This window comes from Corvus cornix, chromosome 8, assembly GCF_000738735.6.
Source record: "Corvus cornix cornix isolate S_Up_H32 chromosome 8, ASM73873v5, whole genome shotgun sequence".
NCBI classification, from domain to species: domain Eukaryota; kingdom Metazoa; phylum Chordata; class Aves; order Passeriformes; family Corvidae; genus Corvus; species Corvus cornix.
In genome coordinates this window covers 4,071,393-4,086,897 of record NC_046338.1, presented here as the reverse complement: position 1 = coordinate 4,086,897, position 15,505 = coordinate 4,071,393, and the positions used below count along the sequence as shown (strand labels likewise).

Genomic DNA, 15,505 nt, shown 5'->3' with positions numbered 1-15,505 from the left:
CAGTGTTATTTCAGAGCTCCAGCTGCCAACAACTTCAAACTCCCTGCAAATTACTACTGGACACAGCACAGGGTGACTGAGAAATATCTTATTTCCAATCTGACAGTCCTCCCCTACTGTGATGAACACTTCAGTCACGTCCATGGAAAGAGGACAGAACAAACAATATGTGACAGATCACAGTAATCTTCCTTAAATGTGATAGTGCTTAGTGTGAGGAAACACTTGATAGCCCCCCAAAAATATCTGTTATATAAACATTTACTGCAACATGTGGAACATTTTATCAGGTTTGATCTAGTACAGGAAGAGAGCTGTAGAATTTAAGCGCAGCAATTATCAAAATACTGAACTCCTACAAGAAGAGCAAGGAGTTTTGGAAGAAAGCATCATTCCAATTCAGCTTTCCAAAGAAATGTCACATATGAAAACCTGAAAAGCAAAACTCACTGGAAACCTCTTGCATTTATGGAGATTTCAGTACTGGGAGGCATCTCCCAGCACTGGCCAAGACAATCAGTTTTGGTCATAAAAGAGTATAAACTGAACATAAAACCACGGAGTGGGGGCTGAACCCTCCCCCTGAAGGAGACTGAAAATGAAAAGTCCACTGCTGAATCTGCTTGAGCCAAAGGCACGCATGGAATGTAGGCTGAGCAATAGATTATGGACTTTCCTTCTCCAAAAAAACCCCACCCCAAGAACAGGAGCAGAAAAGGAAAATGTAACCTCTGGAGTGTTCCCCAAGCCTGAAGGGACCTCTCAGATGGCAGCCTGTAAGCGTGGCTTCACAATGAGAAGAAAATAAATCTGTCTAATCCCTGTGCTTCCTCCACACACACTGATTTTGCAGACAATAACCTGAAGAAAGACTTCTCCAAGTGCCAGCTACTAAAAGGCGTCTCAGTGCACAAGCTCTACAATAAAAACACTTGGCACAAAAAGCTCACTTCGAGATTATATGCAGATCAAAGCTCGGTCTGTGTAGCACAAAGGGCCACATGAAATATTGTGTGATAAAGAGAAGAATCAAAACAGATTTAGCCCCAGCTCTTGCAGACTCAGTCCCTCCAGGGGGGCAGCTGTCTGGCTGTGACACACCACAGCACCCAGAGAAGTGTAAATTTAATTTCCTTTTAATAACAATAACAATAACAAACTCGTAAGAGCCATTCTCTTCCTGCAGCCGAGGAGACTGAAGCAAAAAAAGCAGATTATGTGACTTCCTGAGCTTACATGGCAAGTGCAGCTGAGCCAGGAGGAAGCAGAGTCAGAGAGCAAGATCCTGTGTGAGGATAAGCACCTGCTCGAGTTGAGGGCTACACTAAGCCCTACCTGTACACTCCATCCTAAATAAAGGCAAGCACTTCACAGGAGTACCCCAGGCAAGAGCCTGTTTGGTTGAACTCAGGAAAAGAGCTTAAACGGGTACTTGGGCCACAGCTAAAACCCAAATTAATCCTCACCATTCCCTTTGCTTGATGAGAAAAGCATTCTGCTGCTGCCTTTATCTCACCTGGGGAGCAAGAGGGGAAAATTCTCAAGAGAGCAAAGGCAAGTGCCCTTGTGGGTGCCTCTGTGCCAAACACACCCAGTGATGCTCTCAGCTGGTGTGGCCCTGTCCCCACCTCAGACACCCAGAGTCAATTAAAGCAGCAGGACGTGGCTCTGCCAGCACAGCAGCCTAATTGTGATGAATGGATCTCTGATATTGAGCTGGCTGGATGCTCCAAGAACCTAATTTGTGAAAGGGAACAGCACTAAGGTAATAAACTTCTGTCCAGCTCTCATAATTTGTAATAATGTCCGACAAAGACCAGATATGAATTTAGTTATTGGTCATTGTCTTTGGAAGCAAATGCTAAGTTGCTCATGCAGAAGATCCATTTATTAGATATATGAATTTGGAAGGGGGCAAAACAAAACTGGAATGCACATATGGCCAATTTCCCATCTTCTTTTCAAAAGCTTTTCAATTTTTTATTGAATCAGGAGTGAAAGTAGCTAGTTAAGCCCAAAACCCTTCTCCAGTTACTATTAAGCCCAAGTTGTATTTTAAATATGCACTTGCAAATTTTGTTCCAGGGCAAAGAAAATCCTAAAGGCCAAGGAACCATTTTCAGAGAGCTTTGGAAAGACAGATGTGCTACACTGAAGCTGAGATGCTGGGCATCCCATGAGTCTTGTACTATTTTCTTACTGTTCTGCATCTGACACAGCCATTGTTCTATCAGATGGTTAAAGCAAAGGATTTGCACAGCAATACCAAGAAGCAGCAAATCTGACCCTTGATACCGAAGCCAATGGCCTTAATCAGCTCAGCAGTGCACCATGCCCCAAATTCCAACTGCAAGGAGCATCTATAGCCTGCAACACATGGTTTCATGTTGCCATTTCACAATTTCAGTGTGCTGTACAAGCAACAGTACTTGCCTGGAAGTTATTACTACATTCTTCGGGATGGCAGCTGCCCAGTGGCCACTGTGGGATTCCCAGGGCTCTAACACATCTGAGTGCACTCCCCCCGAGCTCCCACCTCACCACCCTCTGCAAAATGCTCAGCGGATCAAACTGGCCATCAATATGCCAATATTGCCCTCTACTCTCAAGCCAAAGCTTGCACACAGCTCAAGTGCAGCACCTTTGACCATGCCTTGTATTTTTTCCTGATAAGACTGTAAGACTCACTGATTAAATCTTGAATTTGAGGGAGCACAATATGCAGGAATGGGACAGTTTGCAATAGCATCACTGAACCCCTCCATATTTTTGCTGTGTTCATCTTCACAGCTTGTGAATGTCTTTTGAGCAGCCCTTACTTTTTACAAGATTCTTTTGTTCCTTTACACCAGTATTCCTCACCCTCCTCAAATGCTTTTGATTTACATGAACAGCACAAGAAATTCCCTCATACAACTCCTAGGGGATTTGGAGGTAATTTTTTTGGCTTTAACTGTCTCACATCTTAACTGCTTCAGATTCAGCAAGCATTACCAGCCACCCTCTTCTTGTAGCCTGTGATGTGAAAAACTCCTCAGCGAGAGGCAGCCGCTGATTCTCTTGATTTCTCATGCAAGGCCTATAAAGCAGAGCTTGGAAAGATCACAAAAACCATACTCAAATTTAAGTTGCACTGGATAGTCATCAAACAGAAACTTCCTTGGACCATAAATCTACTTGCACAATGTACCAAACTTTAGTGGAAAAGGGGGAAAAGGACAAGAGGGATTCATTTTATATTTATCTATCTATCTCCCAGATACTCTCCCTAATTCAGCAAGATTTGAAAGGGGGCTGAGAGAAAGCACATGTACAGGGAAGAACAAGAGCAGAAAAGGATTCTGTGAATTCACAAACTGTGTATAACCAGTATGTTGTGCTCATGAGCAGACTGAAAATGATGCAAAACAGTTGAGAACTTCACATGACACAATTTTGGTATTTTTCAAATACAGAAGTGATTTCACAATCAGAAATTAACCAAGGCATAGAAGCAAGAAACCCTGTGTTCCACAATGACAGACTGGTTGCAGTGGCTGACAATGGAGTTGCTGCACTTGGATCTTTTGCTGCACATCAGCAAAAGATGACTCTGGAGTGATGAGCTTTGCAATTCAGAAACAGCATCATGAACGACCAATCCTGGTCATAAAAACCAGAACATTTTGTTTTCAGTCTTCCTATAGTAAAAAGAGAGGAAAGCTTTTCCTCCAAGTTACAACTGCACGTATAAACAAGCTTCAGACAATCCCATAAATGGGATCATTCATCAATAAATCCTTCATTTGTTCAGGTCCCACAACAGACACTTCACCTCGGCTATAAACCATCCATAGCAATGTGACAAGTGTGTGTGCAGTATTTGAACCCTAAGATAAGAATAAAATAAAATGTAAAAGGCAAACCTCAGAGAGACTCTAAAGCAGAACAAAGAACTTGCAGGTAATTTTTTTTCTCTATTTTCTTTTTCTTTTCCCCTTGTGTTATCCCAAGGTAGGAATTCCTGAAGCTGCCCTAGGAAGGTGCTTGGCACATCGTGTTCCAAGAGTTCTACATTTCAACTCAGGCAGAGGAGACTGCTTTTAAGCTCTGCCCTGGCACCTTCCAAAAGAGATCCTACAGCTCCCATTTGCACATTTTAATGCTCAGAGTTGTTTCTTCCCTGCTCATTTTCATGGAAAGCAGGATGAATGTTTAGTTTTAGTCTTCTGCTGTTAATTGAAATCTCCAAAAGCAAACTTTGATTAACGCTCTGCATGCAGACCTGGGCCCAGCTGAGAGCACAGATCAACTCTGTTGGCTTTTCTCTCTCCCTGCCTTGCTTTGCTGTCCTGGCCATGGGTGTCACACACAAGGTCTGCCTTTCAGAAAAGCTCCCTGGCAGTGCTGCCCTCACCTTCCACCGAAATGCAGGCAGCAAAGCCCTTCACAGCTGTGGATGCTGGCTTGTTTCCTACTTATTCCTTTCATTCTACTCCCTTTGCAGCTCCTGCACACAGACATGCTGTCTTCTCCTCCTCAAACCTGAACTTACTCATGACTCCAATCCCAGCACTGCTCAGCACTGAGCCTTATGCATGCACAGGTTACACTCACACGTGCCTTACACTTTAAAATACCTCCAAATTCCTGTATCACTCACAGGAAAGCATTTGGCTAATTAAAGATCGCAGAAGGCTGCATATAAAACCTTTCACAAACCAACTCAGCCTTTTTAAAAAGCAAGGACATAATCCAAAAATTGGATTCAAATCCATATTTTGACTATCTAAAAGGAAAAAAAAAAGTACTTTGAGCTATGCAGAGCCAGGGCTGGGAGCCATATGCAATATTTTTAGATACCCAGACTTCTTACTTGCTTTAAATGTCAAGGCACTCAAACTAATTAGTGCTCTGCCTCACCTATTCATAGTGCTGCCTTTAAAGCCAGCAGGAATGCTGCTGCCTGTTTCACTGGGAGTACAATGACGTGGAATTGGGATGGGAACCACAAAGGATTATAAAGTATTAACAGCAGAGATAGACAGGACGCTACAATGTAGGGACACAAGAGGCACTGCTGTAATTCCACGATTGCCACTGGCTGCTGGGAGTACCACAGGAGATGCTGTTCCAGCCCCTGGGCTCCCCTGCCACATGGGCAACCACATGCTGGGCACACAGAGCATCCACCAGAAAGGTCAGGAGTACAGGGAGCTCATTTGGGAAGACAACTTTGATGAACATTTGTTTTTGTACTAAGCAAAGATATACTGGTATGTGAAATTTATGACTTATTCAACTGAAAGAGAGGGATGAAAGCAGGTATTTGTGTTTGGTAAGTGTTGACAATGAGAGCACCCAGTGACAGTGGCCTTCCCTCTTCTTCTCCTTCCATTACACAAACTAGGAGGAAAAGAAAGGTGTTTATTCATCCTCATGAACTCTCAGATTGAACCACGCTCTTGCTGACTTCCCTGCAAACACAAATGTGTTCCAGAAGGCAGAACATCACCCACTGTCTTTATTTCCAGTAAGTATCTATTACCATCATCCTGCCAACTCCACATAAATTTAAAAGTAATCCTTCCTGTAGTTTCCCTCTCTCATTACCCCGACAGTGAAGGACACCTGCCCCTCTTTCACCTGACCCCAGCAACAGGAGAGCCCACAAGGCAGCACAGGAACTCGGGAGCAGGGACAGTGCTACTGCTCCTACCAGGGCAAGCACAAAATTGCAGAGCAGCCTATCAGATAAAAATGCTCTGAATAGATAGGGAAATCACCAGCACTCCTGGGGTGTAATGCTTCCCAGCCATTTCCAAGAAAAAAAGAGTGGATTTCAAAGCAGGATGTAACTTTCTGTTCTGGCACCTGCTGAATGTCCCCCACTGCTCTCCAGGGAGGTTTCAGAGCATCTCAGCTGCCTGTGCTATTATTATGTCAGCACTTCTCTTGCTAAATCCTTTCCCAAGCAGTCTGAAATCCAGCCATTGTAATTCCAGGTGTGCTGAGAATGGGCCTGAAATTTTCTTCTGCTGTGTGATGCATTAACCTGGCTTAAAAACACCAGGAAGTTGCATGCAACTCTGTATTTTGGGTGCTCTTCTTGTAAGACAAAATTGCAGCTGGAGAAAAAGGAATGTGGCTCTGCTGGACATTTATTTATCTGGATCACAAAAGGGTAGTGACTATAGGCAAAATAAATCCCAATATAACTCCATACTTTTGAGTTTTCTGCCATGGGACAATAGGGGACAGATGCTGTTTAGCTCCACTATATAACAGGATCCATAATAACAAATATACTGACTTCCAACTTCTTAGCAAAATTCACCCCAAATTCTGGTTAACCACACCAAACAAATTAGACAGAATTGGAAATGTTGGCATAGTAACTTTTACTACGACAGCTCTGTAGGCAGATACCCACCCCCATATGCAATGGAAGCCAAATGGTAACTGGGAATCCATCAATATTCCTAATATTTACTGTTTGGAACTATTACATATCACTGTTGTAACTATATAATAGTGAAATTCTCCATACCTTAATGCAGAACGAATGTAAGCAGCACTTCCCTTTCTTAAATCCATCCTGGGGTGCTTGGATTAAACAACAGGAGGCCAAAAGAGACCATCACTAAACTCATAAAATCTCATTTTCTGCCTTTTTGAAAGCAATCAACTTTTTACCCTTTTCCCACTGAAAAAATAAAGCAAAACAACTAACACAAAATGGCACAAATTATTTCAGTTTGGATAATATGTCTGGAATAGCTTTAGTTTATCTTCATGCCCATTAGGGTCAGAATTCTCACAAGGCAGTTTCTGCATACCCTGGACTACAAACAGGCTGGACTCAGCTCTAGATTAGAACTTTTCCCTTTTCCAGATGAGAGGAAGAGAAATTTCAGCCTTCCTCTGCACGCCAAGTGTTGGGAGGGATGACACAAGGTTCAAATCAAACCTTGAGATCATCAAGACTTCCTAATATCCAAAATCACACCCAAATTTTGTCTTTTGTGTTCTTTTTTCCACAGTAACAAAACTGCCGTAATACCTAAGGCTTTTACAACCCTCATACAGCAAACTGGGCATTTAAAGAACAGAACTCCATGAGCTTGTGGCTATTAAAAATCCCTGTGGAGCACTGTGAACCATCCACACTGCCCAGGGCCCAGTTTGGAAGGCCAATAATGAATGAATTACAATAGTCAATAAGGGATGTAATTAAGGAAGTAGGTTCTCCTGACATTTACATTTTGCTAGTTGTCACATGTCCATGAAATGCGTTATTGTTTCCCTTCTGAAGTACCAGAGTCTATAAATACCTTGTAAGAATCATATGCAGATTTTTAAGTCCTCTCCTCTGCCATATTCTAATTAGACACATTTATTGCGTGTAGAACAGTAAATGCCATGTTTTACTGTTCATATTTACAAGCAGAAAGATGGAGAGTGTCAAGGAGCAGGGCATGACTCCCAGTCAGCCAGAGGGACCTTTTGCAGGCAGAAGCTGTGGACAATGCACAAAGGAAGGCCCCAAATGTCACCATTTTCAACTCTATGTGCAAAATTTGACTTTGCTGTTTTACAGTTGTTGCTCTTTATTGTTATTACGTAATATTTTTCACACTGCAGTCCTTAGAAGTCCTCAGCATGGTCCAAGACCAAGCACTTCTTACAAAAGAACTTCCTATAAAAAGATAATACTGATTTAAAAAATAAAGAAAGAATTAAAAGGTAATCCCAGTGAGTTTACATTTAAATTCCAGCCTTTGAGAGCTAAAGGCCAGATGGCCCTTGGACATCTCCAGGATGCAGGAATGCAGTCGCTCCTCAGCATCATCAGGTTTAAAACAAGTTTGTAGCATGGGAGTGTTTTAAAGAAAAATTAAGGAGGTACTGCATGGATTTGTGGAAAGAATTCCTCCAAAAGATGATGGGCAGGGTGGGAAGGGGCCTGAAGTAATTTATTATGAAAACTGAATAAATGAATGGTGAAAATTGGTAGTATGGACTGACTCCTCGAAAGCTGATGAAGAGTAAAGGCAGCCATGAAGAGCCTGGAAAAAAAAACAATTCAGCAATGGGCTGATAAAAGAGAGAAGGCAGATTCAGCCCAGGAATGCAAAGGGAAGTGTGACATGATCAAAAGAATAAGCTGAGGCAGCAATCCTGGCAGTCACGATGGATTTCAAAAATAAAAGTCAAATTTGTCAAGGACGAAGCAAAGGATAACAATTGAGACACGAGATGCAGAGAGGCAGGACTGGGCTTAAACTCTCAGTGTGAGAGTAAATGCTGTATTTCAGAGTAGGTGAGAAGAATTCTGCAAGATCTGGAGTTACCCTGGGTGTGGCCATAAAAAAAACAACAGGCCAAAAAGGCTGAATTTACAGGGCTGAGTAATAGATGATGCTGGTATTTTGCTCAGCTCTCTGAAAAGGAGGTCAGAGAGAGACCTCTGGGAGTCAGGATTAAAAGGCCTGGTTTTAGCCACACTGAGCTTCAGCTGTTGGCTAAACATGCAAGGAGAGGGCTGGAGAGACAGATCAACACTGGAACAGAGGACAGAGCTGGCATCACTTGGTTTGACACAATAACCCAATTTATGTTTGCAAATGAAATAATTCTGGCAAAAAGCACAGCAGGGAAAAAATGAAGAGACCAAGGACAGACAGCACACAGGAAATTCCAGACAAAAACTGCAGGAGAGGATCTAGGAAAACAGGTAAAATCCAGAGACAAGAGTCATGGAGAGCAGGTGGAGGACTCTGTGTGGAATCAGCTGATCAGGTAAGATGCTCACAGAGGGCTGCACCTGAGATCAGCCAGGAAGAGGCCAGCAGGAACTTTGGGAAGTTTTAAAGACATGAAGGTGACAAAACCCACCTGTGGCAGCCCCAGGCAAGGACCACCAGCAGTCTCCTGGCCAATCCCACCCCCTGGCAAACACAAAACTCAGTGAACTCCTCGCCCCATCTCTCCTGCTTGCTGCAGAGCGAGCAGAGAGCAGAAGAAATTAATTCTTTCTTTTATTTCTATTTTTAAGGACTCAGAGACACTCAGTGATAGAGACTTTGACAGTTTGACATTTCATCTGCTCCAGCACATGTGCTTCAAGGAATAACTGCAGATCCATGATGGTACCTCGATTTCTGGTCAGGGATGCCAGAACCAACAGATTTCCAGCAAAGTCAAGAAGTACCTTTGGTACATTTCAAATGAGGCCTCTTCTGCCAACAGCGAGAATTTTTATCTTGCTAAAATTTTCTTTCAGCCAAGTTTAGCTGTCCTGTTAGCAATCTATCAGCATAGTTAACACCATCACTCACACTGAACGGGGAAGAGCAGCAAATCCAGGGGTTATCAGCACAAACCTGATAAAGCCTCAGAACATGCTGGAAAATGCGCTGTAGCAACAGCTTGAGGAATCTGTGTGCACTGTAAGGTCAAGAGAGCTTAAAAGTTCAGGAAGATGGGCAAAATGATGGCATCCAAAACATTGGTTGGAACATTTCAGAGCCTTAACATGATCTCAGTTAAAGAGAACAACCTGAGGACAACAGGATGATAACCACCCACCACGTGTGTTATTTATTTGGATGTCATTAAGACTTAAAGAAGAAGCACAATCACCAGTTCTGTGGCCAGCATGGGGAGAAAAATTAATTTTTTTTTAATGGAATGCTACAGGAGAGGTCTGGTCCCCCTTATATGGAATAGGGCACTGAGCAACACCATTTCAGGCAGGTAAACCCTCAAAGATATAAACTAAACTAAACGAAACTAAAATCCTCAGCTAAGATAATGAAGCTTTGAGTAACTGATAGATAACAAGAACAGATAGCCAACATGAAATATATGTATTTATACACACGGTTTCCCTCCCTGGGTTTCACACTGACAGCCTGAAGAAAATGGCTACAGATCAAATTCATAAAATACGAGTAACACACTGCAATACTTCCCTGCAATAAATACTGAAACTCCACCAGAGTATTCCTAGAAATGTTACAATCCCACAGACTGGGCCCAAGAGCTTTATTTCAATAAAGATAGGGGTCAACATCTCTGAAAGAGAATAGACAATGCAAATGAAACTCACTTTCAGGGTGCTACAAAATAGGAAAGAAATTGTTGTGATGACTGTCATCTTCATCAGCTGGGTTACAGTCCATCTGTTTAGGTTATTTCCCATAAGATACTGACACTGATTTACCCTGCTCATTGGCCAGTGGAGGAATCCAGATAAATAATTTAGCTGTAACAATAGCTCAGAGAGAGCTGTATTTTACAGCATATTCTGGCAATTTACACATCCACGAGCTGATACAAAATTTTACTTTAACAGATATAATTCTTTGCTTAAAGCCAAATATTAATTTCCTGCTTTTATCTCATTTCTTTTTCACAGTGTAGGGGCTTGCCATTGAAGTCGACAGGATTTTGCAATTAGAGACAACAAGAGTTTAAAAACCCACCTCACTGCATGGAGGTGGAAGGAAATACTTTCCCAAGCATTTCAGAGGATTTAATTATTAGTTTCAAATACATTTTTGGAAAGGAACCTACAGTAAACAGAGATTTATGGTCACATAAATAAACAATGAGACAATTACAGGCTCTTTACAGAGCCCAGATTAGTCACGCACGTCTAATGAAGCATCACTGAGCTATCACAGGGAGATGGCCTGATGTGTGTGATTAACAAAACCCTGAGAAACAGCTATCCAACAATGATGGGCCTTCACAAAATCCCCATTTCCTTCTATAAGCACAGTTATGCCTTTTGTTGCTGTCTTAGGAAATCACCAACCACTAGGTTCCACCCCAAAAGGCAGAATATTAAACAACACAATGCAATTATTTGTATTTTGTGCCATCTGCAGATTGTGCTTTTGAAAATATAACAGAATTCCCACAAATATTATTAATTAAGAATATATTGCAGCATTGAGGTCTAACCAAGATGGGATATGAAGAATAAATGGTAAGAAAATATTTTCATATCAGATGCAGCAAGGAAGTCTCTCAAGTGGCATTGGGTAGAGAAAAGTCTGGGTTCAGCAATAATTATGGTAGGGTTTTTTTTCAGTATAAAACAAACCAAAATGTACATCCTTCAGGTAAGGTACATATTTAGCAAACATAATCTGGAGAAAGCAAATGGGATGGATGGATGGAAAACATCTGACAGCAGAAAAAAAAGGCGCATTTATAAGATTAACAGGGTCAAACCTTATGTGTAATGACAATTTTTGGCACACACACAACAGGAGAACATCCTGTTAGTCACATTAAATACAATTTTTTGCTATCATGTTCTAAATACACTGACAAGTACTTGGAAAGTGGTATGAAGGGACCCATTTAGTTTAATCCCTGGCATGGAATGATGGAATGTAAGAAAGGATTGTTATTATTTCTATTACAGTGCAGTAGATGAACCACATTGTACTGCATCTCAGTGCAAACTCGCAGCAAATCCTTCTTGCATTTTTCTTGGTGAGATATGTTCTTTCCAAATGATATTCCACCTTCAACTCAATCTCCTTCATGGATAAATTTAGTCAAAGGGCAGAATTCCTGATGGCTGGAATAATACCATTATTAAAATCAATACTTTTTGATGAATGGAACATATTAAGGAGAGCTATAAAAGTACAGGGAGGAAAAAAACCTGCTTATCATTTTCAGTAGTAACCCAACCAGAGCCCTTCATCTGTAACGAATTATGGAGCAATTCCCCTAAATCATCTGTATGAAGTCAGCTATGACACTGCCAATTTAAAAAAAAATTTGCTAGTTTTGAGCTACAAATTGATTTTTTATTGTGATAAATTAAAATCCAATGGCAGCCTACAAGATACTCAACATGAAGAAGCCCACTTTTTTTTCTGAATATTTTTATTCTTTTCTATCATGTCGGACTGGCACTGGGGCAGACGTGACAGCAATAGACAACGGCAGAAGTTAAGAAAGGACACACTGGAGGGACAAATAATCTTCCCAAAATACCCTTTTGAGAACTCCAAAATCATGGAAATACAACCAAGGGAGAAAACACTGTGGGGGATAGGGAGGGTTGTTAAAAGAGAAAAAAGCAAATGCAAGATTATCCAGGCTCTTCCCCATTTAGGGCTGCTTTTTTCCCCGTTGCACAAAACACCAAACTCCAAACTTTATAAACTCTGAAGTTTAACATGGAAATCAGAAGATCTGTGTGAGTGAAACACAATCTTTTTACAGCCCTTTATAGTCTCTTCCCATCCAAAAACCCGGGCTGAGCAACTGTACCATCCCTAGTTTTGTCAGCTTGTGGGATTTTCCAGCAGGAATGGGAATGAGAGGACACCTGTAAGATGGCAAAGCAGAGACAGGCTGGGTGAGAAAGACTAAGAATGAATGGGACAAGGGTGTGAAACTCTGGGACAAGGAGAGACCTGAGCTGGGAAAAAAGCCCAAGGGATGATGGCTTTGAAGACCTGGCAGAGGATTTCATGCTCCTCTGCTCCAAACCCTCGGCATGGGGAGCACGACTCTCCTGTTTCCAAAACAAGACGTAAAAACCCCCACATCCCTCTGTCACAGCCCTGTTCCAAGAAGGACAACTCAACAGTCCTGTCCATCACTCCAGCAGCTCAGGGGCAGACATCTGCAAGGTGGATTCAAGGCTTTCATTCTAAGCCTCAGTGGGTGAGTGACAGGTTTACTATAAGGATGATATAGTTATGTCAGATTTAGAGTATGGGATGTCAGAGCTATGAAATGAGGGAGACTGTTCTCATGTCCCCACCTCGCTTGCTGCAGACAGGAGAGTGTGCAGGAAGCTGCAGGAGAGGCAGCTGGAATAAAGCACATCTTTGTTCCCAAAACATGTCCCCTTTTCCCTCTTTATACTGTGCAAAGCATTCCAGTGGTTGAGACACACTCAGAGACAAGTACAAAAAGAATAGTCTTTCCCTTCCCTCTTTTTTATTTCCCCAAGAAAAGGCTTAATCTTAGGACAGCAGCTGTGGCTGGAGTGCAATTTGCACTGACAGCCCTAATTCGGACATTTCCTGTTTTCTGTAACCCCAGCAATGCCCTCTGAAACACAGCTTTTGCCTGGATATTTTACACAACACATCCCAAATGAGCATTTCATTACTAACTACTTGCATTATGTATCAGTGAGCTCAATGACATTGATTTTCTAATAATATAAATTAACTGGCAAAGATAATTTCATCTACCATCAGTAGGGTTTTATTTCTGGCACCGTGTTAAATAGTTAATCTTCCAAAAGATTAAATCAAGAGCTTTTTAAAATTCAAGGCAGAGCTTAAACTGCTGTAAAAATCTTCTTAATTATGACTAAAACAGTTTGTGTGTTGTTGCTTTATATCTAAGTAGTGTAATGTTTTGCTTAGGTTTCTTCTTTTAGAGCAATTTAAAAAATCAAACATGGTATTGCTGTGGCAGAAACTGTGTAAGGCATGAAAGTCTCTGCAACTCCCTTAACCAGATGCTACTGAGGAAGTTGTTGCTTGGCAGATTCACACAGCCAAACACAAATTTTCTTTTACCTCCCACTCCATACAAAATACAATTTTTCTACCACTGACAACACACAAGCTACACTGTACAAGTGATGCAATGGCTTGCTCTGACAGATGATAACCCTTTACCAAATCTCTGAGATGCTTCCTGTGTGTTTGCACCAGTGAGATTCCACTGGCCCAGCCAGGAAACGCTTCTAAAGGAACCAGGGAAAGACTGAATTCTGTCTCACCCCACGATCACTTTACTTACCCCTGTCTTTTCATCAAAGATTTTGATTCCCCCAAAGGAAACTGTTAAGAAGACTTTTTGTTTATGTTCTCCTTTCGATCGAGCCGCAGCAACAATTCCCTGTGGAAACAAAGAGCAGCTTTGGTTGGTTTCATGACTCTCCCAGGAGCCACAGATCTGCTTGTGGACAATTCACCACTTTTCTAGGAAAACTCAAAGACCTTCCAGGAACAGTCCCCTCCTTACTTCTGTCTTCCTCCCTTTTTTCAAGGTACCACATCTCTTTATGCTACCCAGAGAGCATTTCAAATGTGCTCCCACTTCCAACCCCTGCATTAGCTAATCCTCCATGAAATTTGTTTTCATGGAAGCTGAAGGTCATTTCTACCACACTTTTCCCAGCTATAAGCTGTTCTATTTATTTTTTTTAAATAGGGAAAAAAACCCAGCAAGCAGCAGAGGAGAGAAAATGCCAACGACTTTAGCTTACTTCACTTCACACTTATCTGGAATAAACAAGTTGAGGTTTTTATAGACAAAAAATATTCTTCTAAAAATCAAACTACACCTGGGCTGTTAAAAACTGGTATTGAGGGTTATTTTTTTTTAATAATCTCAGGCCTTTACTTTGTAAGACAACTTGCTGATATCATCTCATGCATTATTCTCCCACAGCGTAATTAGAACAGTAACTTCTGTTTCCACCTTCTCAGGAGCCTGCCCGGACCAGTAACACTGAACTGTGATCAAATATAATCAATTTTACTCCTAAATAAATGGAAGTATTTAGGCTTTATCTGGTTCTCTGTATTCCAACACGTTTCAAGAACCGCTAACTTAGATTTTAAGACCTTCGCTGCTTCCATTACAAGGATATGATGTCAAAAGCCACCCCAAAACTTTATGGGTGGCCTTAAAATTCACACTGTAGGACACTGGGTTTCCAGAGTCCATAAATTTATGCTCTATTGGCAAACATGAATTTCTAACACTCCCCTTCTTTAACAGTTTTAGTCATTTCCCAGGACTATTTAGATCAATCTTGCCACCTGCAAACAGGAATTAGGCACCTGGGAGATGTGGAAATATTTAATCCACGGAGGAGAGAGACAAAAAGGTTTGTGCAGCAGAACAGTGACAACTCTCCCCATAGTGCCAGCAACTATGACATGATGAGAAATACCCAGCACACATTTAAATCAGATAGGAATATTGTGGCAGATGTGAAATACCAACAGAGCACCTTTTGGAGCAGATTAACTTTTGCCTGCTGTAAAACTGATTTGTAAATCATCTCCCAGATCTTGCTTTTAGGTTGTTGAACCATAAGCTGAGTGTCACCCCATGCTGTTTCCCTAATGAATAACTCATTCCTCCCAGGTCTTCGGGACTGGAACCCCGCGGGCTGGTAGTGCACCAGACACCATTTAGTGATTTCTCCTCCTGAAAAAACCAGCTATGGAAAATCCATCACCTCTCTAAGGCTGGAGAGAGGGCTGGAAGGGAAATAAAAGGGAAAAAACAGCAGAGGGTTTGCTGCTAGACCTGGTTTGTAACCCTGCAGTGCAGAGGGGAGATGGGAAGTGAGCAGCCAACACTGAACTCCAGGAAAACACAACTGCTCCTTCCTTCCCAGTGACTCAAGCCCTTCCATATGCCCCAGGGTGAGGGACAGAATGATTCCTACAGACAGCTCTCATGCTCTGAGAGAGACTGGGCCATAGAGGGATGTCTGTCAGGTCCA

At 41.9% G+C, this 15,505-nt stretch overlaps 1 protein-coding gene across 14 annotated transcripts in view; it reads right to left on the bottom strand.

Moving 5' to 3' along the window:
• The window catches only part of DAB1 (DAB adaptor protein 1), a 418,512-nt gene that overhangs the window by 45,663 nt on the left and 357,344 nt on the right, over nucleotides 1-15,505 (bottom strand). For all 14 annotated transcript variants that reach the window (XM_010408777.4, XM_010408776.4, XM_019291806.3 and 11 more), the window contains one exon: nucleotides 13,783-13,881. In XM_010408777.4, coding sequence (XP_010407079.1) covers nucleotides 13,783-13,881 — 99 coding nt within the window. The remainder of the gene's footprint in view (nucleotides 1-13,782; nucleotides 13,882-15,505) is intronic.